This window comes from Drosophila arizonae, chromosome X, assembly GCF_054131065.1.
Source record: "Drosophila arizonae isolate 15081-1271.41 chromosome X, UAZ_ARI_1.0, whole genome shotgun sequence".
Lineage (NCBI taxonomy): Eukaryota > Metazoa > Arthropoda > Insecta > Diptera > Drosophilidae > Drosophila > Drosophila arizonae.
The window spans coordinates 1620178-1644919 of NC_142927.1; the positions used below are offsets into that span (position 1 = coordinate 1620178).

Genomic DNA, 24742 nt, shown 5'->3' on the forward strand with positions numbered 1-24742 from the left:
CATGTACAGATTAATGTTGTTAATGAATTAAAATATATCAATAAGACTGCGTATGAATTGATCTATTAATAGCTGTCAATAAAAAAAGGTTAGTTTTCTTTTATTCAAGTTGGACAACCAATAACTATCGATATATCCTCGCGTTACATATCACTCAGTCAGTTGTCACCTTGCCAATGAAACAGCTGTCAAAAACAAAAACAACAAGAAAACGTTTGTGTTCCAAAATTTTACGTAATTTATATTGTGATTTGCCGTTGATAGCTCGAGATTGTGTGAAAAGGAAAACAAATAAAAATGTCGCTAATCCGTCAGGCGTTGGCACGCACAGCGCCCACAATGCAGTTGTAAGTGCAAAGCCTTCTCTTTGTCCCGGAACCACCAATCTCATTATTTTTCGTCTATTTGACAGCACGGCACGCCGCTGGGCCTCCTCGCAGGACGGCGGTCCACTTGACCCAAGCACTGCGCTCGCACGTCCCGAAGAGCTGGAGCAACGCAATAAGCTGAGTGGCAAAATAACCGTGCCCGTTGAAGTCAATCTCGGGCCCATTTCCGGCGTGCCCGAGGAGCAGCTGAAAGAGCGCCGCGTTCGCATTCATATCCCACCCAAAAATGCGATGCAGAGTGGAACGGACAACATAAATACATGGCAAATCGAGTTCGATAATCGCGAGCGCTGGGAAAATCCCCTCATGGGCTGGGCATCAACGTAAGCGAAATGCGAAATTCTTTCCAACGACTCCCGTCTGATTAAATCCGCCTCCCTCTATTTATCTATCTCGCTCGCACTCGTTTCAGTGGCGACCCATTGTCCAATCTGAATGTGAAGTTCGGCTCCAAGGAGGAGGCCATCACATATTGCGAGCGCAACGGCTGGCGCTGGTTCGTCGACGGCGATCTGAAGCCGAAGAAGGAGCGCGTCAAGAACTATGGCATCAATTTCTCATGGAATAAGCGCACACGCGTCTCCACCAAGTGAAGCAAAGCCATCCACACGCAAACGCATGCGATGCACTTGCTCCAGTTCCGGTCTGCAGAGAACAGTGGCGCTTTATAATAATTTAATTGCTATTAAAACTATTAACAAGTCAAATCCTAATGTCAAATATTGCGTTTGTACCCGGATAGAGATTGGATTCGCTGCTGCTTCTCCTCTAGCACTCGTGTTGTCGCGCTGCTTCCATTCGGACTCGTCGACTAGGACCGCTGCTCAGTTTCCTCACTGCTGCTTCATCTCCGTCTGATGCCTGCATTTCCCCCTCGGATCTCGCCTCCACACATTGTTCGATAATACCTTCAACTCGGATTGATGCTTTGATTCCACAGCGAAGTGACAGCAATCCTATGCGCTCCTCAGCTGCTGCAGGTCCATCTTTGACTTGGACTCTCCGGTCGCTCCTTCTGTTCGTCTCATTTGATTGCCGCTTCAACATGAGATTGGGTCACGCCTGGGACTACTCCTTCGACTCGTTTCTCGATTGCTGGAACTTGGACTGTGTCTTCGGCTGTGTTTCGGATTTTTATTTGTACTGCGTCTCCGACTCGGACTTCGACTTCGACTTCGACTTCGACTTCTCCCACGTCTTCTATCTGGGGTGCGGCTGCTCCTGTGAATGTGACTGCTCGAGTTTCTGCTGCTCGTTCGACTGCTGCTGCTCTTACTGGGATTGTGACTGCTTCTCTGATTACTTCTACTCCTGCTCTTTCTGCTTCTTTTCGTCTTTCGACTCCTACTCCTACTTCTGCTTCTGCTCTTTCGTCTGCCATCCCGTTTCTCCGGCTTCCTCCATTCCCTGCGATCTCTGTCAGACAAACGCTGCTGCTCCTGTTGCTTCTGCTGCTGCTGCTTTAGTGCCTGCATCTGGAGGTGCACGAGCTGCTGCATCTCCTCCAGCAATGTCATCTTGCTCTTGCGATGCCGTCTCGCTCTCTGATGCGCTCTCTTTGTCTCTGCCACGAGCTCAGCGAAATCCGCCTGCTGCTCGAAGCTAAGCCGTTGTCGTGGAGTGCAGCTGAGCACGTGCTCGTAGAGGATCAGCTTCTCTTCGGAGCTATAGTTCAATTGCAAATCCGCGAAAGAATCAGCTGGAGCGAGCTGTTTGCCTGGCAACAGTTGCTGCAGTAGTGTAGCATTTAACTGTACACTGTGCTCTGCTGCAGTGCAGCAACTTGGTGGCAGCTGCTCGACGACGACTTCGTCTGGTTGGGACACCGGGCGATGCAACTAAATAAGCAAACAAATCAGTTTTGCTCCAGCTGATGAAGCTGAACCTACCTTCTGCACGCCTTCCTCCGTCCAATTGAGCCGTTGCAATAGTTGCTGCAGTTGCGCTCTGCTCTTGGCTACATATTCACGCAGTGCCTCTTGACTAGTGGACATTTCAATTTCAATTTGCGAAATTTGCAACAAGAATTATTTACAGCCGGCTTGCGGGAGAGTGCACTTTGACATTACTGTGCTAGACACAGCAAGGTCACACTGCCAAATTCCAACCAACGGCCTAGAGCAAATCTAATTACTTTGAACAGCTTAACTGTGCAATTTCCCAGCTAAATTTGTTGAAATTCAATTTAACTTATAAAGTTTAGCAACCGCTGAGACTTCAGATCTGGAAACACGGGTAAGTTCTGGATTGCCATCTTTTCTAGCCGGCATGTTGGTATTTGACATTAGCTATCACAACAAAGTCACACTGTATAAACGGTGATGGAGATGATAATAATAAAAAACTACTTCATGTTTCACCCAAATTGGACTTTATGTATGTACAACTTCTAGCCATATATGGATGCAGTGCAGCGTATTTAGCATCTCGTTCGCAAGAGATAAAAGCACTCCTCGCTACCGGCATGCTGCAGCCAAACATTTAATTGCTTAGCACAGCAAGGTCACACTGACACAAGTACTAAACAAAATATTGCAGTTTGCAAAATTATTTTCGGTTTGCGTTAACATTAATATAGAGTAGAAAAATGTATATATGAACAAGTTGTACTAAAGCCTACAGAATGCCAATCAAAATGCTATATTTATTGAACCTTAACTCCAAAAGAGAACGGTGAAAGCCATTAGCAAGCAAGCGGCTCCAACCCAAGGGGACTTTCGTTCGCCAATTCGCGCTAGTTTCCAAAATGTGCCCAGCAACCTGCAATATGCATGTGCAATTGAATTAATTAGATTTTTTATAATTGCTTAAACTTAAACCACTTACCCAGTTTTGTTGCGATCAATGATGCTGGGGAAAAGTGAGCGCAAATAGGCACAGGTGCATATTAACAGTAATATGACCGACAATAAGCTTTGAAAATTGAACAATGCACTCTGCAAGACATTTAACAATGAATTGTATTATTTAATTTCATAAATCACACAAAACATTACCATTTTGATGTGCGTAGCTTAAAAAAAAACGAAAACAAAAACAAATTATACAGTGACGTGCCCTATTAAGTGTGCCCGAGCTTGCGATGTTCGTTTATCGAAATATCGCAACATGTAGCACTAAGTTGGCCTATCGATTATGTATGTGCATGTGCAATGCACATATGCGTGTGTCCGTTCTTAACAAGTGCACATATCGCTAACCGATATATAGCAATCGATAGCTTCAGTCAGCCCTACATCGACGTCTCTAATAGACTGTGGTTTTTTTTTTTGCTCTATTACTAGTTTTTTGTCGTAATTGTAATTTGATCGTCGAATTGCAAAACATCTTTGAATTAGCCATTGTGGCTGCTGCAGCAAGAACTTCATGAGTGGCTCGATTACAATAGCGAACAAATTGAAAGAATCCGCCAATTGCGTCAAATAAGAAAAAAATACTTTTTACTCCGCTGTCGTGTGTGTTTGTCGGTGTACGTGCGTACATGTGTATGTGGGACGGTCGGTCCCTGCCTGTGTGTGTGTGCTGCACATAGCGCATCGTTCGGTTGAACTTTAAATATACAAACACCGTTGAATAAAATAGCGAATTGTACATTTCTTATGAAAAGAACAGCACAGAAACACAGAAATAAAGACAATATATAGTAGTTCTACTAGTGAATTTGTAGTCCGCGGAGAAGTTAATAATTTGTTGATTGTGCTCTCGCACTGCAATTTGCGGGCAAAAGAACTTGATACAATTTTATTTTTTTTTTTTTTGTATATCTTTTCGTATATAACATAAATCGGTAATATCACACATACAGATGTTAATATTGTGTGCGTGTGTGCGTTCACATTTTTTTTGTTTTATTTTTTTTGAGAATTTTTGCCGCTGAAGTGTTCCTGTGTGTGTGTGTGTGTGTGTGTGTGTGTGTGTGCGAGTGAGCGAGCGAACAAGCACCAAAAACGACAACAGCGAGAAAGCACATCCACTGTCGCAGCTCTCTCACACACACACAAATTGTCATGTTGACACTCTTGCGGATTCGGACTGCAATTGCATAGCGGTAAGTGTGTTCATACAAAATTTCCCCCAAATAGTCATGAAAAAGAGTGGGATGGTGGGAGGTAGAGTGAAATACGATTTAAGTTTGAATGTAAGTTAGGATATTTTCGATTCTTTAAAGGGAATAAAGTTGTATGGACATACATAAATATATTTATATTCATATATAAGCGTATACAACTACACATACACATGTAAGTGTCGTGTGTCGTCGTCGTCTCCAGTGCCTACATATGTATTGGTGCTGTTAAATTTTTGCCATCTTTTACAGTACACCAGTCATCATATAGTTAAGTGCAGTTCACTGCAAAACTGTGCGCCATGAAAAAAGTAACGGTCAAAAAGTGTTTGTAGCAGAATACAATGAAATACATATTGAATGATGTATAAGTGCAAAAGTGAATGATGTATAATGATATATTTATTAATGGTTCTATGCAAGTGGACAAGTTTGTGTTGATTGTTATTTGCTTCTGCTCTTGTTGTTACTTCTGCTCCGTTTCGTCTTCGGTGTTGTTGTCGTTGTCGCCGTCGCCGTCGTCGTTTTCGTCGTCGCCGTCGCCGTCGCCATCATTTTCGTCGTTGAGCTGCGTTCAGTCGATATCTTCTCATCGTAGACATTCGCCAAAAAAGTGTTGGCAAAACCAGCAGCAGTGGCAGTAGTGGCATCAGCAGAAGAAAAGCGGAAGAAGCAGCAGTGGTGGCAGTTGTCAAAGCGCGCAAATTAGTACATAGAAGCAAAGAAAATAAAATCAAACCACCTTATTAAATTGAAACAAATAATTAACAATACAGTATTATTTTCATATTTTTTTTGTTAAGCGCGCAACAACAAAAAGTGTGTGTGTTTTTTTCGGTGTCTCTCTCTCTCGCTGCGTGGCTGCTGCGCTTGTGTCTGTATTTGTGCAAGTGTATGTGTGCGGCTGAGAGTAAACGAGCGAGAACGTGAAAAAGTTTTAAAAACTCAGCCAGCAGGCAGAGCAACAAGCTTTTCACCGCGTAGGAAAGAAAAGGTAAGAGATGCATTCGAATTCGTTGATATTTTTGATGTTTTCCTTTTGAAACAGACATACACACGCACATGCATACACGCACACCATCTCACACAACAGAAAAACACTATGACAAGTTGAAAAAGAAAATTTCATTAATTGCATGCTGCGGCTTTTTAAATAAATTTAATGTAAATAATTTGGCGCTCTTTGGTTTTTGTTATTGCATTCTCTTTGCTGTAAAGTTATTTTTTGTTCAATTTTAATTTTAAATCTTTATTATCATTTATTAATTCATAAAATTTTGTATACATAAGTAAATTTTTGTATTTTATGCAATTTTGTTTTTATAATTCTCAATTTTTTATGACATTTCATCTTGCACCTCAGCTCTTTTATCGCTCTTTTGTGCTCATATTTTAACTCTTACGCAGTGTTGCCGAAACTTTTTCAGTAAAAGTAGCAAAACCAAGGGCTGAAAGTAGCTAGAAGTAGCCAACTTTCTTCTAAAATAGCTGAAAAAGTAGCAAATAAGAAAACAGTGCTGTTTTTTTCATAAAAAGTCAACTTTATTAATTTAATTCCGATAATATCTCATCTATGACCACCAACTGGTAATTTTCACCATTGTCGCTTTTATAATTTGCCTTTTTAAGGTAGTTGGGTGGAACGCTATACTCATAGCATAAATAATAAAATCAAATTTTCGATAATTCTAGATAAAAAAGTTATCGGATGAGTTATCGAACAAATATGATGCATGCCAAATTTTAGCTACGATGATTCCTTCTGCCCGTTACATATTTTTTCACAAAACCATTATACCCTGATTTCCCATTTTCAATGGGTTCAGGGTATAAAAACTGATAAGAAATGAATTTTGCATAACATTTCAGAAAGCTTACCTATTATATATATATATTTGAAAATAGCCAGATTTGTAGCTAATAGCTGCTTGAAAATTTGTGTAGCAATCGGACTCAAGAAGTAGCCAGATCTAGCTACAAAATAGCTGATTCGGCAACACTGCTCTTACGCGCTCTTTGCCAAACGCGCTTTCGTTCTGTCTCTCTCACACATTCAAGAATGTTTTTACCGTAAAAGCTTTGACAGAGTTGCATTTGAGGCGCGTGCGGCTTTTGGCGCTTTTCCGCATTCAAATGCCTCGCGCGCGTTTCGTGTTGATAAAAAGAACTTTTGTTTTATTTATTTATTTTTTTTTTTTAGCGCGCAAACCCGTTTTTTGTTTTCAACAACAAAATGGCTCAACTTGAAATTTATTTAGCTTTACCAGAGAAGTTGCCGTTTACCAGTTGTTGGCTGTTTGATTTCGCTCTAGAATGTCATTTAATTGCAATGTAATAAATATGAAAGATAAACACATGTTTTCTTCCATGCATATATGAGTATGTTCAAGTAAAAAACATTTCTTTCTTTCTGGGAATTTGAATTCAGTCGAAATCGAGTTTTCGGAATGGAGACGAACGCAAAAAAATATTTGCCTACTTCGTTTTATTTTCTATTCTATTTCGAATTCCAATCTGTCAGTTTATGATGTCAGATAATAGAAAAAAAAGTGCTGCCCAGCAGCGAGAGCTTGCAGCTAGAATGAGGACAAATTGGATCTGAATGTGAAGCTGGCGCTAAAGCGCAGTCTGCAGCTTTCGATGCTCTTTTCCTTTATTGTTATACAGTGGTTCCAACGCCAAATCGGACAAGACTATTTATTTATTTCAATAAGTATTTTCTTTAGCAGTAAGTTAACTTTTTACCGTTTTCACATTTTTTCTCAAATCTATTATGTATTAGCCCCCTAAAACAAAAAAAAAATTTTTTAATTCAAATGGCAACATTTTTTTTATTTTAAAAAACTAACAACAAGTCCGATTTTGAGCTTCAACGCCAAATCGGACAAAAGAAAACTGCAAGAAAAATATCCGTTATTTGGCGGAGATTTTCGTTTTTGTTTTGCTTATTGCGTTTCGTTATGTTCTCAAGCTCATAGGCGTACAGTAACACAAATTATTTTTGCGAAATGGCTCCACGTGGGAAGCAAACTGGTGTTGAGGCACGCCAAATAATATTAAAACTGCATTTTGATGGCAAAACTGTTAGAGAAATAGCAGAGCTGGTCGGAAGAAGCAAATCTACCGTCCATGATATCATAAAAAGGTTTCGGGAAGATGGAAGATTGATTAACAAAAGCCAGGAGGGAAAAAGAAAGCGATTAAACTCAAGGGAGGAGCGGTCGATTATAAGGGAAATTAAGGTTGATCCCTTTAAAACCGCAAAGGAACTAAGGATGTCATTAAAAACAAACTTTGGAAAGGATGTGTGTGATAACACAGTGCGCAATACTTTGCATCGGTATGATTTGCATGGCCGAGTTGCCCAAAAAAAGCCTTATATTAGCCCTAAGAACAAAGCGTTTAGGGTAAAATTCGCGAAAGAGTACTTGCTAAAAACGGATGACTTTTGGAATCATGTTAGTTGGTTGTATATCATATTAAATACCTTTCTTTTTTTGCTAATTATCTTATTTAAAGGTGTTGTTTACTGATGAAAGTAAATTTAATTTGCATGGGTCCGATGGTAAGGTGTATGTGTGGCGTAAACCAAATACTGAGTTTGAGCCCAAGAACACAATAGGCACTGTTAAGCATGGAGGAGGTTCAGTCATGGTTTGGGGCTGTATGTCGAGTGCGGGAGTTGGCCATTTGCACTTTATCGATGGCATACTCGATAAATTTGGCTACCTTGATATTTTGAAAAAAAATGTTAAGCAGAGTGCGGAGAAATTGGGGATACTTGAAGACTTTGCTTTCTATCAAGACAACGACCCCAAGCACACTTCAATGCTAGCTAGGCTCTGGCTAATCCATAATTGTCCCAAATTGATCCAAACGCCTGCCCAGAGCCCGGATATAAACGTAATAGAAAATCTGTGGGAAATTTTGGCGAGGAAAGTTTACCAAAACCGGTATAACAATCTGGACCAATTGAAAATGGGATTACTTGCAGCTTGGGACTCCATAGAGCCAGAGATCTGCAAAAAGTTGGTCAAATCAGTTCCCAATCGCTTGCAGGCTGTTGTCGCAAACAAAGGTTTTGCAACAAAATATTAAATATTAAGTTTTTCTCTTATTTTTTATTAAAGTTTTCTTTTGTCCGATTTGGCGTTGAAGCTCAAAATCGGACTTGTTGTTAGTTTTTTAAAATAAAAAAAATGTTGCCATTTGAAATTAAAAATTTTTTTTTTGTTTTAGGGGGCTAATACATAATAGAGTTGAGAAAAAATGTGAAAACGGTAAAAATTTAACTTACTGCTAAAGAAATACTTATTGAAATAAATAAATAGTCTTGTCCGATTTGGCGTTGGAGCCACTGTACCTGCACAACATTGTCAAGGCCATTATTGCTGCTCTTTGTCTAACACATGTTGCATAGTGTTTCGGCTCCTCTTGCATTGGTTTACATGCTCAAGTGTGCTTCGCCTTGTCTTGCATAGTGGTTCGGCTCTTCTTGCACTGCGTACACATTACATGCAAAAGTAATGCTTTTGCAGTATAGTCAAGTGAAAGCGAAAGAGAGAGAGAGAGAGAGAGAGAGAGAAAGAGCTAAAGCCTAGTTCTCCACACTAGTTGCTTTTCGGTCACACACTCTTTGCATTTCTCATTAGATTGTTGCGCACAATTCCGCAACTTCCTCTCTCATCTCTTTACATTTTGTATAATAACTTTTCATTATCGATTTGCGTAATTTGGCAACAAATAAAATATTAAATGGGCAAGAAAAGAAAAATAACATTCCATGCACCGTGGTATGAAAGCTAAAAAAAAAAAAAAAAAAAAAAAAAAAAAAAAAAAAAAAAAAAAAAAAAAAAAAACAAATAATATATATATATATATATATATATATATATATATATATATATATATATATATATTTGCTTGGATATATTAGAATACCAATTGCATTATATAGCTCTCTGTTGCATTTTAAAAGAAAATAGTAAGGCAAAACAACGACAACAAGAACGGCAACATTGTTGTCACCTGTACTAAAATGTGCTAATTAAATTAGGAAATATAAAGCCTTACACACTTACATACATATCTACAAGCAGTGTTTGTATGTGTGGGGCAAGTGCAATAGACGTTGTTTTCGTCATGGGACACGCGTTGCGCGAATTCTTATCACATTTATAGCGGTATCGCTGGCAGTGCTGCTACCGTTCATAATCCACGCATTAACAACTTTTTCGACAACGCAATCGCCTTCAAAGTGCTGCGCATATTAGCTTTTTTGTGTGCGTTATTTAGCTATTTTTTGTTTTAATTATTTATGAATACAATGTGAATTTTTAAATGTTTTACATATGTAGGTGGTGTGTGTGAGTATATGTTTTATGCCATAATTCGGCATGTCGAATACTGCAGTTCATATATAAAATGTACAATGAAACTGACTTCTTTATATGCGCATTGCCTCTGCGGTCAGCGGCGCAGCACTGACTGCAAGAGAAAACACAACAGAGAGTGATGCGCATACTAGCTATTTTGATGTGCCAAATCTAGCTGTTTTTATGAACTCATCTCTAAATGTTAAATACATAAATGTGTGTGTAAATGTATTATGTCAAGAAATGCATATTGATATAAATATGTATGCATATATATATACATATATGTATACATATAATATAACATAACATAACAAAATAAGTATTTATTCTAGCTTTATTTTATGTGCGCTTCACTAGCACTGTGTTGCTTGATAGTGACGACGCGTCATCGCCAGCGTCTCCGTCGCAACGATCGTTCGCGTGCCATTTTTCGCTGCTTTTTGCTGTTTTGCTCATTCTTATTTTGACAAGCGACGTGTGCGGAACGCATTTGCGCGCGTCGGAATTTTGTCTGATCAAATTTCGTTTACCTTTTTGTGCGTAGCGCGGATCAAGCAGACTTAAAACACGCACACACATATATATACACATACACACATATGCAGACGAAGCACACACACACACATGCGAGCTAGCTGTGTCCATATGTGAACTGTGGTGTAACTGTATTTGTGTTATATTTTTTTTCTTCACTTTCGTGTCTCTCAATATACATATATATTGGTGTGTGAGTGTGTATGTGTGTATCAGCTTTGTTTGCAAAACGCAAAAGTATCAAAGGAAGCGCTAGCAGCACGAGTGCGCTGCAAAAGCAGCGCTGTAATAATAACAGCAACAGTAATGGCTCAATGCTGTGAGACGACAACAACAACGGCGACAATGTCCACGCGATTTGGTGGCAGCACTGGCCGTCAGGCAACGCCGGCGCCGGCCTCCGCTGCTGCATTGCTATGTATGTATAATTCAAAGCACCCTGTATTTAACACACTAAACTCTCACACACAACGCAACGCAACACAACAACAACAACATCAATACACGCACACACACACACATGTACTTGCACTTGAGCTTCATTCTTTTACTGCTACTCTCATTATTGTTCTTGTTGTTGTTGCTGTCGAAAATTATGCTGACTGCTGTTGCTACTTCTTCTCGGTATTCTTGTTCGCCCGTCTGCTTTGCGTGTGACATACATTGGTTTACAATCGCGTGATTTATATTTACTTGTTTCCTTCTTTTTTGCTATTTTCTATAAAGTTTAATGACTTATTAATATTTCTAGATATGTATGTACGTATGTATTTCGTTTGGGATCTTTAACTTTGTTCTTTTGGTTTTACCTTGTCTGCCTATTGTCATTGCTGCTGCATGCATGCAGAAATTTGTATATGTATGCGAGTGTGTATGCAGTGGGTGTGCCTGTGTCTGTGGCTGCCTATGTGATTGGCTGGTCACACTGTGGCTATTGGCTGCGCTCTGATATTATGGGCAGACCACATACGAATGCAGCGACAGCTGCTTCGCCGTGGTTGTTGCTGTTGTTGATGTTTTTGTTATGCCTTTACAGCTATTTGTCATGATGAAGATGATCATCATTATCTTCTTGAACTTCATCATCGTATGATGATTTGTAATCATCAAAACAAAAACACAGCTAAACCAGACAACATTTATTTTTATTTTTGTTATTGTTTTTTTTTGGTTTGGCTCTTTCTCGAATATATTAGAATTATTTTTTTGTTTTCAGTTTTTGTTTTATTCTATTTTTGTGAATTTCCGCCTTCAGATTTGAAATGTTTTGCTTTTCTTTACTGTTGTTAGTTTGATGAGATTTTGTATAGAAAGACGAGACGTAAACATATGTATGTAGATTGTATTTATTTTTTTTTTACACACATCTCAATAAATATATCTAGACTTTCATAATTTTCGAATTTGGTCTAGTCAACCGGAATTATTGTGTGAAGCAAACCTTGCGAATGTTTTTTGGCCTTGAGCACTTTATAATTGATTTTTTGTTTTGGCAAAATTTGCAAACAATGGCCAAAAGCTTAAATGGAATTTGTCATTGGGTGAAAGTTGAGATGGGGCACAACTCCTCTGCACAGGGAGCGAGAGGGAGGGGAAAGAGGTTGAAGAGCAGGCGAATGAATAAAATCAATGTAAAACGATCGACTCGCAAGCCCGGCTCTAGCGGCACTTTTGATGAGTAATGCTAAAGAGCGAGAGGGAGCGAGACAGAAAGAATGGTATGCGAGAGTAAGAAGGGCGGAGCGACATTGTTGTTTGTTATAAAACACTTGGCACGTTTATTGTGCTGGCTAAAGCTGTTGAGCCCTGCGCCCAATGTAAATGCAAATGCAAATGCAATAAAGACAACAACAACAACAGCAACAGCAAAATAATTATAATCGAAAATGAAAGTGCTGTATAAGACAATGCACTTTATAAGTAAATATTATAAATAATTTCATAAGGGAAGAGGAGGAGGAGGTGGTGGAGAAGGAGGAGGAGGAGGAGGAAGCGACATTGCAATTGGAATTGTCAATGTCAAGGTGAATGAATATATTTTTGATTGTTGGCGCAGAGGCGCGCAGTAGAGAAATAGGAATGAGTCAAAACGTTGCCTTGCACAGTGGGGCAAAGAAGACAATTTGGTAAAATATTATTTTGTACTATATAAATACAACATGAGAAGTTCTATTTAATCAACAGTAGCAACTCTCCCCACCATCGTTCGCTTCAAGACATTTGCTCACGTACTTCCACCGTTTATAACTGTGTTTTTCTTTGTTTCTGATTAGATTGATGTCCTAACTTTAAATAGGTCTGATTCAGACAAACTTTCTCTTTCACAACAATTGTTACTGATGCTTTATCAGCCAGTTGAGCTCACAGGTTTCGCCATTATCTGTGCCATTGTTAACACTGGCAGCATTAAGTGTTGCAAAAACATTCAAGTCAAATACTGCAAAATGTTGCAGTGTTGATCTAGAAATAAAGATAAAGCAAGAATATGTATATGTATCTTTGTTGGGCATAACTGACTGTCCGATACTTGTTCCTAACTGATGTAAATCAACTCAAAGATATTTCTATAACCAATTAATCATAGGTAAAGGCAGGGTTTTAATCAGTAAAAATTGTATGAGTGGGGGTGTATATACATATATCCATTTTTTTTTCATTCAACTTTAAAGAAATGTTTGACTTTTTGTTTTCTTCACTCGCTTTTTATCTCATAAGTAAATATTGTTTATATCTCGGCGCTTTTTTTTTTTCTACTTTTGCAAGGGGCTTACGGATGCCTGACGTGTGTTATCAGTGCGAAATTAATAGTGTTAGTGTTATAATTAACACATATTCATATATACATAGATATATGTATATATATATAGAGAGAGAGAGAGCGAGGCATTGATGTTGATGGAAGATAACTGAATATGTTTAACGCAGTGGCAATATTTTGTTTGTTGACATGAATTCCCGATTGCCTCCAGTATCTATAAACAGCTTAACCCCGATGATTGATTGATTAAAGCCTAAGAGCTAATTTATAGGGTAGCAGCAAGTCGTTCAGCAACAGTCGTATATTTGGTTTCCTAGAGTATCTTCACGTCGCATCGTCGTTGATTGATCAGAATTTAGTTAGGATATCTGCCAGTTGATCGGGAAATTAGATAAAAAAAATGTAGACAAGTTTTTGAGACTGATTGATTGATTGACTAAGGTATCTGGTAGTCGCTCATGCAGTTATCAGTCAGATGGTTGACTTGATAGGGTATCTGCTAGTCGATTATGCGTGTCTATGCTTCTTGTATGTGTGTTTGGCTTATCGTCGCTTCATACGTACATATGTCTGCATATTTTTTAGCTTTCGATAAGAGCGGAGTGTGAAGGGCAAAACCACGATTATCTTATTAGAAGCGCGTCAGCTGCTGGAGTACTGATTATAATTATTATTATAGTTGCTGTTCGCATTTTTAATATATTGTCAAGGGGTTAATCAGAGTTCAGCAAGATTGTAATTGTAATTGTAATGGTAATGGTAATTGTTGATTAAATACAAAATGTTCTTATCAATCGCAGTCGGAAATCATTTGGAATACATTTTGATTAACATCGCGCTGTTAGCAGAAGAAGAAGCAGAAATACAAACAAATAATTACTGATTATGCTAACGGTAAGTATGTGCGGTCAGGCACACAGACAGACAGACAGACAAATTGACAGACTGTCCACGTGCAAGCCGAATGAATGCGACACCAGCAGCAGCAGCAGCAACAGCAACAGCTGGTTGATGACAAAGATAGGCGATGGGGAAAGGAATGTTTGGCGAGAATAGAAGTGGAAGAGGAAGACAGCAACGAGTGCACGAGATATATAGCGTGGAAGAGAGCGAGAGAGGTAGCGAAATAGAGGCTGCATGCCAATTGGAATATGTGAAATCTACTTTTGTTAGTAAAGATAGACAAATTGCAGATAACGGTATGCATATGAAAAGAGAACGAGATACATGTGTGAAGAGATGGAATGAGATGTATGAAGAGAGAGCGTAAGATTAAGAGAGCAGATAGCAGATGTAGATGAGGAGGTTGAGAATAGAAAAGAGACAGGGGTAGTACAAATACGATCTATTCAAGCAGCAGAATGAATCCGATTGGACAATGTTAACGTTAATGTGGTTGATCTTGAGGCAATGAGCTATAAATTCTGGAAAGGATTCCAGCTAGAGTGACACTGGAAAGTTTTGGAAAGCTGTTGTGATTGAAATCAAATGTTTTTGCTTTTGTTTGTGTTCTCTTCCCTCTCCGCTCTTCTCTCTTCATGCATTGGCGTAATCTCGCCTATCGCCTGTTTCAGATCGCTAATCGCAGGTCAAATTTGGTTTCTAGTGACGCATTTCCATTTGTATTGCTGCTGCCAGCCCTAATCAGTATATTTACCACAAATCTATATTAGAAAAGACGTATAGAATATGTGTATGTATGCGTATGTACGTAATTATATGAATATGCAAATTGTCAGGCTGCGGCTCCTCTGACTATTGTTCAATTGCACTTGGAGTCACTTAAGTGTATCCCCCTCCCTCATTCGTAGCCCTGCCCTAGAGCCTTTCAGTCCAGTTGGCATCTTGCGCAAGCGGGCAATTGTAAACTAGTTCATACACACACACACACACACACACACACACACACGCGAGCGCAGAGACAGATAGATTTGCTGCCAATCAGAATCAAAGCGAAAAATCGCGCCATTTGATTTCGAATTTGTTTTTTTTTTTTTGCGTAGTTTTCGTTTTACAGCTACTTTTTATGTATGGTGTCGTTGTTGTAGTTTTTCGCGTTGCTTTTCGTTTGATTTGTTGACCTCTGTCGTTGCCGGCAAGCGAGCAGGCGAGCAAGCAAGCAAGCAAAAAGTTTACAGTTACAAACTGCGCTGCCGGCTGCGCAGCTGGTAGTGCTGGTGCTGCTGCTGCGTAACAATTTCGCTTCGCTTCAAACTTTTTGCATTTAGTGCACAATTTTTAGTATTGCCGCATTGAGCGTTGTGTCTGCTGCTATACAGATTTTTTCTCTCACTTCATCTTTATTTTTTTATGTTTTTTCTTTAGTGTTTATATTGTTGTTGTTATTGTTCTTATAATTTTGCGCTCGCGCGTTTGCATCTATCTCGCTCGCTCGCTCGCTTGCTCGCGCTGCTTTACAACTTTAAACTTGGTCGCAGGTAATTACAACTGCACACATGCACACACACACACGCATACTAACTAGCTCGGGCATGGATTCAATCATACCATATCACTCAGCTTTTGATTGGCTATCAGACTGCCTGTTACGAAAGTCTTCAATTACTTGTTTTTTTTTTTCGTACTGCGCAGTTCTTGCTGCTGTTGACTGTAGAAGCTGTTGTAATTGGAATCCAATTGGCTTAATGTGCCATTAACAACTATTTGTCGCTACATTTCCAGTATGCAGCACCAATAGCATTTGCATTACATAAGTCAATTATAAATCACCTGTCGGCTAGTTTTCTTGATTATAAATCAATTTGCTGCTTAATAAATAATGTCAATGAATGAGGGAATAATTAAACACTTAGTCACACTTGTACACCTAGACATAACTCAATGAAACTTCGCGGCAATAGTGCTGCCAACTTTATAAGCCAACGATTAATTGATAGATAGATTTCAACAAGGCGCGATCTTGCATAAATGAAAAGAATCTATGTTTTAGTTACATTTATTAAGAAAGAGCTAGTTAGTATAGCTCAATGTAATATAGCTAGATTGTTAGGCTGCTTCAACATTTATTTATGCATATACAAATTAATAGAAAATATGTAATAATCGGCATGTATTAATAATATATGCTAACTTCAAATATTCAGTCAAAAAAAAAAAAAAAGCTAAAAAGCTAAATGTCATGTAACTAGTTTTAGCGTGTTTGAGTCGTGTGTGGCTTCTCTGACAGTTTGCTGCTACCTAAACAGCTGATCGCTTAGCACATGCATGCGCTGTCTATATGTGTGCCTGTGTGTGTGTTTATGCTTGCATGCAGACGTCCGTTAATGTTTGGCCTGTCTGGCAACACTGACCTTGACAGTGCGATAACGACTGAAAGAGAGAGAGAGAGAGGGAGAGCGAGCTCTTCTGCCGTTGTTGTTCTGCCTGTTTACCTACCTACACCATTGGCTTGCTTGCAAATATTCCATTGGTCTTTCCTTATCACTCTCTCATTCGTTCGTTTTGCCTTGGAAATTTCTTAAGTTGCACTCAATTTGCTGTAAATGACAGAAGAAAAGCAAAATATTTTTGTATGCATGCAGAAAGCATGTGTTCACCGCTTCTTCTGCGCCTGCTATATCTTTTTGCCGCTGCTTCTCTTTAAATATATTTATTTTGTTTTGTTTGTCATTTTCCAAATATCTCACTTTGTTTATCTTTTCTTCTGCTTTTATCTCTGTCTTTTTCTTTTAGTTTATGTAGTACATATGTATGTATGTATATTTGCCAAACATAAGCAGAATATAAGAGCAACAACAACAAAAACACCGACTACTACAACAACATCAACAGCAGATAATAGAAGAATTTCGCTTTTATGCGCTAATCGATCGCTAATTACTACCAGGGCTGAACTATCGATAACAAGTCATTATTAAAGCCAACAGACACGCACGCACGAACGCACTCACGCACGCATCCCTCGTCGTCCAATGCCTATAATTAATATTTAATAAGCCAACAGCTGTTTGTTTTTGTTTCCATATAAAAACGTTTGTCGTCGCCCACGCACGTTTTTACTCTTCTGCTTCTGCTTCTTCTTCGTCTTCTTCTGCTTCTCATTCTCATTTGCTTTTCCGCACAAATTTTCCTCGCGCGCTTCAGTTCAGTCAGTCGTCGGTTTTCGTGTGCGTCAAGTGCAAAAAGAAGTCAAATATACATATCTATATGTGGTAGATATATCTATGTATGTATTGCTAAATCATTTATGTATGAATGGATGTGTGGGTGTGTGTATATATGCATATGTACTTATCTAGTTGCTTTTTAACGCGTTCTCTTTACTATTTATTTTTGATTGCGTCTGCTTCTAACGGGTTTTTTTAACTGGTTTATTTTCGGTATTTTCCATTAACTCTCATTAATTGAGTTCATTTTTTTGGCAAACACACACACACGCACGCATATTTATGAATAATATTGTTGGGCTGCTTCATGTGGAACGCACAACAATAAACACTGCATCACACTCATTGCCCATCACAACAACCACAAGAACAACACAAACAACTAAAAAAAATGCTCGCCTAATTTCATGTCTCACGCCACAACAACAACTACAACAATTGCTCAATGCAGCAGCAGCAGCAGCAGCTACAACAACGCAGCAGCAGCAGCAACAACAATTGCCAAGCAGCAGCAACAGCAGTAACAACATCAGCAACAACAATTCAACACATTTCACTTACATTGCAGCTAGCAACAACAACAACAAGGAGGAAACAATAACGTCAACAACAACAACAACAACAACAGCAGCAGAAGCAACAGCTAACAAATTGTTGCCCACGCTTCAGCAAAAGTTAACATCCAACAACAACAACAACAACCACAACAATAACAATACCAACACCAATACCGATACCGTTACCGTTACCAACTCCTCCGTGACAACAACAACCTCTTCCGCATCTTCCGCTTCTACCATCTCTTCTTCCTCCTCCTCCTCCTCCTCTTCACCAGCTCTATTAACAACATCTAAGCCCTGCAATTGCTGTTGCGCTCACGTTTTGCAACGACAACAGTTGGAGCAACGACAATTGATACAGCAAAACGCCGCAGTTGCCGCCGCCAAAGAGCTAGTACGTTCCGTAACAGCCACCAGCATCATGGATATGCCCTATAACACCTCGCCGTCGTTACGCGTGCGTACCACCTCATTGAATCAGTTGAAGAAGACCGCCGACCTGGCCATCGAGAATGAGTTGCATGTCTGTCCATCGGTGATGTCGGATGAATTGCGTAAGCTGTTGCCGCCCACATCGGAAACGGTGATGACCAAACCGTTTCCGATTCGGGGCGAGCGTACAATAGCCGATTGTACAACGCCGCATGTGATCGCAATGGTGGGCCTGCCCGCCAGGGGCAAGACATTTATATCGAAGAAGCTGGCGCGTTATCTCAATTGGATTGGCATCGCGACGCGTGTCTTTAATTTGGGCGAGTATCGTCGTCATGCAACGACTGCCTACAAATCCCATGAATTCTTTCGTGCCGATAATGAGGAGGCAATGGCCATTCGGAACCGCTGTGCTAATCAAGCACTACACGACTCGTGTGATTGGCTGTTGAGTGGACTCGGCAGCATCGCTGTCTTCGATGCCACAAATTCGACGCACGATCGCCGTCAATTGATCTATGACATTGTGGTTAAGCAACATGGCTTCCGTTTGTTCTTTGTGGAGTCGATATGCGATGATCCGCAAATCATTGAACAGAATATATTGGAAGTGAAGGTCAGCTCACCGGATTACATCAATATGAATACGGAGCTGGTTGTCCGAGATTTCTTGCAACGCATCGAGCATTACGAGGAGCGATATCAACCGATTGACGAAGTCGCCGAGTCGCATCTCAGCTTCATGAAGGTCTACAATGCCGGCAAAAAGGTCGTCGTCTATAATAACGAGGGTCATGTGGAATCGCGCATTGTTTACTATCTAATGAACATTCATATAACGCCACGCACCATCTATCTAACGCGTCACGGTGAATCGGAGCACAATTTGAGCGGCTTAATTGGTGGTGACTCGAACTTGAGTCCCCGTGGACATCAATATGCCAGAGCGTTGGCCTCGTTCATCTCGCAGCAACAGATCGATGGATTGCGTGTGTGGACCTCATGGATGAAGCGTGCCATACAGACGGTAGCAGATGTCAAGGCGCCCCAGGAGCGTTGGAAGGCATTGAATGAGATCGATGCGGGCCACTGTGAAGAGATGACCTATGAGCAGATTAAGGAGCGTTTTCCCGAAGAGTTCAAGGCGAGAGATCTCAATAAGTTCGCTTATCGTTATCCACGCGGCGAGAGCTATGAGGATCTGGTGGCGCGACTTGAGCCTGTTATCATGGAATTGGAGCGTCAGGGCAATGTGCTCGTTGTCTCCCATCAGGCTGTCCTAAGGTGTTTGTTCGCCTACTTCCTGGACAAGTCAGCGGATGAGTTGCCCTATTTGTATGTCCCATTGCACACGGTCATTAAGCTAACACCTGTCGCCTATGGCTGTAAGGTGGAGCATATCAAGTTGCCAATCGATGCTGTCGATACGCATCGTCCAAAGCCAAAGATACCCGGAGATGTTAGCGAGCCAGGTTTGGATGGTCTAAGCGGTGAGCTGGTTGCGCCCGATGGCGTCGGCAAGGTGCTCATCGTGGGCGATGATGTGGCTACGGCAACGTCTGCCTCCAATGGCAACAGCGGTCGTGCGGATAATACCCAATGACATTGCACCAAGCCTCCCAAAACAATGAAATCCAAGACATTATAAAAAGGCAACCGAGATAACCAAAAGACCCCCAATCCCCACCCACCAATCAATTAACTAATCCGACCCTGGACCTGGCCCCGGCCCCGCCCCCATTGGATAATAGCTCTGTAATTGAAGTAAATGGAAAAGACATTTCCCTCACACACGCACACGCACATACACAGCCACAGCCACAGACAGACAGACAGCGCGGGCGTTGTAATGTTAACATAAGCGTAATGGTTGCTGCCAACAGAGCAGTTAACAGTGAAGTTGATGGATGTAATAACTGCAAGCTTAACAGTATACTTAACCGTTAACAGTAGCTCTAACCACTGCTGTTAGCAGAATACACAGTTAACATTAAAAGCTGTAATGGCAGTCAGAAAGTTAACAGCAGTTATAAATTGTAGCACCTGGCTTTAACATAATCAATAATTGCAGATTTAACACTAGCTGTTAGCAAATCAATTAACAGCTGCTTATCTTGAATGTTAGAGTAACAGAGAGCTTGAAATTGCATTTTGAAACCACACGCTTAACAGTTGCTGTTTGCAGAGTCGTAACAGCAGCAGTAACATCGGGAACACACAACTGTCACTTAAAGAGACACAATATAGTTCTGACTGCTTACATTTAGTGTTAACTGCTGTTCAATAGCTTTAACAATCAACCGATTGAAGAATACTTTAAGTACAACTGTATGAGTCATTGAATGAAACGGGCTTAGCAGCTTCTGTTATACCTTATGTTGGCATATTCCCTCTAACAGTGTACTTACATAAAACAACAGAAACAGAAATTATTTATAGACTGCTTTAAGTGAACTGTGTTTATCAATGTTAGCTGTAACAGTAAAAGCTTCTGTACTTATGTAATGTTAGCATACTGTTAACACTTGGTTAACAGCTGTTAACAGTTAACAGTTGCCATATTCTCTTATCCTTTATCTATGTATCTATATATTTCTTACGTCTCTCTATTATGCCTGTTTGCCTTTCGTGTTTATATAGATATATAGACGTATATCGATATATATATTTCGATGCTTGTTGTCGAAACTTTTTTATATTGAATTTTGAATTAATGTTTGTAATTTGTCTGTCCTTGCTAAATTGTGATTGGAATGACTCTGTTATATCGATGTACTTTACGCTCACTAGAGAGATGAACCACTAAAAAACTTAAAATTTAAATCCTAGCATTAGCTTAAGACGAAATATATATATTTTTAACATATTTTCTTAAACAAAAACAAAATATACATTTTTTACAATTTTTATTCATGTTTAATAAATATTTCACTTTTCGATTCAATGTTATATAAAGATTTAAGTAAGAACTCTATTGCGTATACTTTGTATACAAAGCGAACAAAAAAATAAATGATACAAAAATCGATATACGATAACACTTTAATTGTAGCAATACACGCAGTACTTTCGATTTTGCGCTCTTTTTTCGCTTTCTTCGTATCTAGATTTGCGTGTCTATCAAACTTTGGACGCCTCATTTTACACTCGTATATATAAATATAAAATATATAAACTATATCTATATTGTAAATTACTCAGAATAATGAAAAATATCAATAAATTACTATGAAAAACCAACAACAACAAAAAAACAAAAACTTGTATTTGTCTTCTAATTTATACCTATATGAATATACCCTCTACAGGGTGTATCGGTCTTAGGTATAATGTAACAAACAGAAAGCGTGGAAAAACTCATCAAATGTAGACGTGTGTAATTAAACAAGAGCTAGTATAAGAACTATAGGATCATTTACAGATGTAAAATATCAACGTAGAATAAGAGACTACGTGGTATAAGAGCTAAGCGTTATCTAGCGATCTTATGTAAGTTATGCAGTATAAGAGCTGGAAATTAAAGATCCCTTGAGCTAGACTAGTTGAATAGTGTAACAACTTGGCTATCTAGTAAGTACTATAAACCAGCCACTCTGCTTAAGGGAGTGTTATATTTATAAGAGCAAAGGAGTAGCAAGAGTCAGAGACTTATACGCAGTATAAGAGTTGAACACTATTCAAAATTGATTTGGTGTAAGAGATGGAGATTTAGATGTCTAGAATAAGAACTGAAAATGATTCAGTTATCTATTTACTATCAATATATAGCTACGATGTTTCTCTTTCGCGATTGGCACGGAGCGTAAGGTAACTGCTAGTCGGACACTCCCGACATGACGTTTGTAATTATCAACTCTTAATTTTAAATATTTGTATTACGAACTAAATATTCCAGCATTTCTATTTATAAGAAATATATTTAAGCTATCTTTATATCTGTATGAGTTAGTTAAGAGAAAGCTGAATCTGTGGCTTAGCTGTTTAAGTTTCAGATTGTGGATGTCCGACATGCTCTGTCCGTTCTTGAAATTGTTGCACTCAAAGGCCTAGATATTAAGCAGGGGGCTAAACATGGGTGTATAGATACGTATTCGAAACTTGAACTCAAATGAAATTCTCTCAAAAAAATAAAACTTACCAAATGCTTGCAGCTGTTCAGGCCCGATGTAAGCCGTGAAGGAGGACCTAGACATAAGGAATAGACGACCAGAAGTGAATCGAACTTGGACTACGAATTTGGATAATATATATACATCTAAAGAGCTTGTATATTATATATATATATTGATTTATATATATATTCACTGATAACAACATCAAAATGCCACGATTCCGCAACGAGGAGGTGGAGCGGCAGTACAAGGATGGGGACATCGTTTGGGTAAAGATTCATAACTCAGAGATTTGGTGGCCCGGCGAGGTGACCTCGTCGCAAGATTTTCGGTTTGTGAATAGCACGCGGCGACCCTACGCCGTCGTCGAATTCTTCAACGAACGAACTTTGTAAGTAATACCCGTCTTTCCTAACTTGGGATTCCTGCTGACATATGTGTTTTTCTGTCTTTCGCAGTGAGCAGGTGAACACGTCCAAGCTGATCTATCCATTTCAGTGCGAGCACAAAAAGGAGTTCATCAAGCTGGGCACCAGTGAGTAGATATGCGTTTATTGTTTGATTGATGGATGGATTCACAGATGGCTTAAGGGCAATCAAGACATTTTAAGGGAAACGGGGCGATTGGGTAATGGAGCAAGTCGGTCGGTTAATGGTGTAACTGCATGATTGATTGATTGACCAGCTGATCGAGTGCTTGACTGGCACAGAAGACCTGGGGAAATTAATGTTTTGCTTCAGGATTAACTGTTTACCTATTACAACTTCATCTTGATTTCAAATATTCCACATGATTGGCGAATTGATTGACCGTTTGGCAGGCTAGTTACTAATCCGCTGTGATTGACTGAACCACTTTGAGGTTGAGTGAACGAGGGATGGATTAACCGATAACCAGAATAAATGAATGACCTTTGCAATGAACCATGCTATATGCTATCGATAATCAATTGAGAGACTTTCTTATAAATATTCTCATACACATACATATATATATATATCTATATATTATATTTATATATATATATATATGTATGTATATACGCATTATATTTATCTTTATATAACTGAACTATTGTTAATGGCGGGATTCATAGACCGAAATATATGCACACACCTCTTTTCGATAAATTTAAAGAAGGGAAGAAAATATAATATAATATATATATATATACATATATATATAATGTATATATGTATATGTATATATGAATGCATATTGAACTCTTTGATTGATGCTTGATTCGAGGAACACCGCTCGCTCACTCTCTCGACATCGCTCAACACTCTTGATTGATTGATTGAGAGTGGTCTGAGGCTGATCTTTCATTCGCGACTTGATTGTTTGATTGGTTGCAATTTGATTGATGATTGAGTAAGGAAATAATTCGATGAAGGCGCTTTCCTTCGTAACTCTTGATTGATTGGTGAAGAATTTCGAGGAAGATGCTTCTTTCGGCACTCTCGATTGATTCATTGATTAATTGAGAGTGATTCGCTGCGAGACTCTTTTGGTTGCTTGGCCGATTGATTGAGATTCAAGAAAAATTTACTTTGAGACTAACTGAATTGATTTTGAGAGATCCAGGGAAGTTTTTTCTGAGGCTTGATCGATGAACTGTGTGTTTGTTTGTATTGTATTGATTGGCTGAGATTCGGGAGAGCTCTCCCGAGACCACCCTACGTTGCTTGACTGATTGCTATTCGGGCCCTACTCGATCTCCATTGAGTTGGAGGACATGGAGGTAGTCAGCTCTGCATGAGATGCAGTTTCGACATCATCCCCAGCTTCAGCTTCAGCCTCGGCCTTGGCCTTGGCTATGCCTTTGCCTTTGCCCCCTTCGCGTCCATCTTCAGCTTCTGTTGCAGCTCCATCTCCTGCGCCAGCTTCAAGGTTTCTCAATAGCTGCTCAGCTCCTGCGGGCTCCGCCTGCCATGCCTCCGCACGCTTGAGCTTGCCCTGCTCCACCGCCCCCTTCTGCTTGAGCCAGCGATGGCCGCAGTAGTAGAGGAGCACGCCAGTGGCCAGGCCGCCCACTATGAAGGGGCGACTCTGGCGGCTGCCCAGCGCCTGCTGCAATGGCTTCACATTGTCGAAGATCGTCTGCAGGCGCAGCTGCGAAATGGCGCTGGCTGCGCCGAGTATGTTGGACATGATGGTGCTGCCGCAGCAGCAGGCCTCCGCACCGACGCGCATATCCTCAGCTGTGTCCGCTGCTGCTGTCCTGTTGTCCTGTTGTCCTGTTTCTGTTTTGCTTGCTGTTAATTCGTCTGCTGTTAGTTTGGCTTGCGCTTTCTTGCCTCCTGTGGCTCGCTGTTGGTCTCTCACTCCCCACCTCTCGGTATCGATCGCTTGCTTTCCCTCTTCGTTGATTTTTCGCAAATG

General features: G+C 39.8%; 5 protein-coding genes and 2 long non-coding RNA genes across 10 annotated transcripts in view; 3 read left to right on the forward strand and 4 right to left on the reverse strand.

Moving 5' to 3' along the window:
* The first annotated feature begins 160 nt into the window (after positions 1 to 160).
* On the forward strand, positions 161 to 1109 carry ND-18 (NADH:ubiquinone oxidoreductase subunit 18). The gene is made up of 3 exons (XM_018015297.2): positions 161 to 347; positions 413 to 712; positions 802 to 1109. Exons 1-3 carry the CDS (start codon positions 298 to 300, stop codon positions 980 to 982), a joined length of 531 nt encoding a protein of 176 aa, XP_017870786.1. The 5' UTR covers positions 161 to 297; the 3' UTR covers positions 983 to 1109.
* On the reverse strand, positions 943 to 2600 carry LOC108619012 (uncharacterized). The gene is made up of 2 exons (XM_018015295.2): positions 2279 to 2600; positions 943 to 2227 (listed from the first exon to the last, which is right to left on the reverse strand). The coding sequence occupies exons 1-2, from the start codon at positions 2381 to 2383 to the stop codon at positions 1430 to 1432; spliced, it is 903 nt and encodes a 300-aa protein (XP_017870784.1). The 5' UTR covers positions 2384 to 2600; the 3' UTR covers positions 943 to 1429.
* A 413-nt stretch (positions 2601 to 3013) lies between these two features.
* ksh (transmembrane protein 167A-like protein ksh) lies at positions 3014 to 3529 on the reverse strand. Its single transcript, XM_018015299.2, has 3 exons — positions 3386 to 3529; positions 3216 to 3325; positions 3014 to 3149 (listed from the first exon to the last, which is right to left on the reverse strand). The coding sequence occupies exons 1-3, from the start codon at positions 3386 to 3388 to the stop codon at positions 3044 to 3046; spliced, it is 219 nt and encodes a 72-aa protein (XP_017870788.1). The 5' UTR covers positions 3389 to 3529; the 3' UTR covers positions 3014 to 3043.
* Positions 3530 to 3560: 31 nt separating this feature from the next.
* LOC108618030 (uncharacterized) overlaps positions 3561 to 24742 on the forward strand; it is a 30170-nt gene continuing 8988 nt past the window's right edge. Inside the window, exons 1-3 of the mRNA XM_089474200.1 lie at positions 3561 to 4437; positions 22396 to 22747; positions 22815 to 22891. Of these exons, the coding sequence (XP_089330326.1) occupies positions 22566 to 22747; positions 22815 to 22891 (259 nt within the window). The 5' untranslated portion in view covers positions 3561 to 4437; positions 22396 to 22565. The remainder of the gene's footprint in view (positions 4438 to 22395; positions 22748 to 22814; positions 22892 to 24742) is intronic.
* Positions 4129 to 7119, reverse strand: LOC149267778 (uncharacterized). The gene is made up of 2 exons (XR_016271045.1): positions 6720 to 7119; positions 4129 to 5040 (listed from the first exon to the last, which is right to left on the reverse strand). It is a non-coding gene; the product is annotated as an uncharacterized LOC149267778 (long non-coding RNA).
* On the forward strand, positions 9427 to 21272 carry Pfrx (6-phosphofructo-2-kinase/fructose-2,6-biphosphatase). Of its 4 annotated transcripts, none has more exons than XM_089474194.1 (2): positions 9427 to 10785; positions 17707 to 21272. In XM_089474194.1, exons 1-2 carry the CDS (start codon positions 10674 to 10676, stop codon positions 19845 to 19847), a joined length of 2253 nt encoding a protein of 750 aa, XP_089330320.1. In that variant the 5' UTR covers positions 9427 to 10673; the 3' UTR covers positions 19848 to 21272. The 4 variants fall into 4 exon arrangements, with proteins under 4 accessions (XP_089330320.1, XP_089330319.1, XP_089330321.1 ...); XM_089474193.1 differs by having other exon boundaries at positions 10078 to 10785; positions 17704 to 21272; XM_089474195.1 differs by having other exon boundaries at positions 10105 to 10785; positions 17821 to 21272.
* On the reverse strand, positions 10166 to 17239 carry LOC149267779 (uncharacterized). The gene is made up of 2 exons (XR_016271044.1): positions 16773 to 17239; positions 10166 to 16622 (listed from the first exon to the last, which is right to left on the reverse strand). It is a non-coding gene; the product is annotated as an uncharacterized LOC149267779 (long non-coding RNA).

Coding starts and splice junctions, on each gene's coding strand:
- Pfrx (XM_089474193.1), top strand. CDS start 10,674: ATGGCTCAATGCTGTGAGACGACAACAACAACGGCGACAATGTCCACG. Junction 10,786..17,703: donor CTCCGCTGCTGCATTGCTAT/GTATGTATAATT, acceptor TGCTCAATGCAG/CAGCAGCAGCAGCAGCTACA.
- LOC108619012 (XM_018015295.2), bottom strand. CDS start 2,383: ATGTCCACTAGTCAAGAGGCACTGCGTGAATATGTAGCCAAGAGCAGA. Junction 2,228..2,278: donor CGGAGGAAGGCGTGCAGAAG/GTAGGTTCAGCT, acceptor TTGCTTATTTAG/TTGCATCGCCCGGTGTCCCA.
- ND-18 (XM_018015297.2), top strand. CDS start 298: ATGTCGCTAATCCGTCAGGCGTTGGCACGCACAGCGCCCACAATGCAG. Junction 348..412: donor ACAGCGCCCACAATGCAGTT/GTAAGTGCAAAG, acceptor TCTATTTGACAG/CACGGCACGCCGCTGGGCCT. Junction 713..801: donor CTCATGGGCTGGGCATCAAC/GTAAGCGAAATG, acceptor CACTCGTTTCAG/TGGCGACCCATTGTCCAATC.
- ksh (XM_018015299.2), bottom strand. Junction 3,150..3,215: donor ATTGATCGCAACAAAACTGG/GTAAGTGGTTTA, acceptor TGCATATTGCAG/GTTGCTGGGCACATTTTGGA.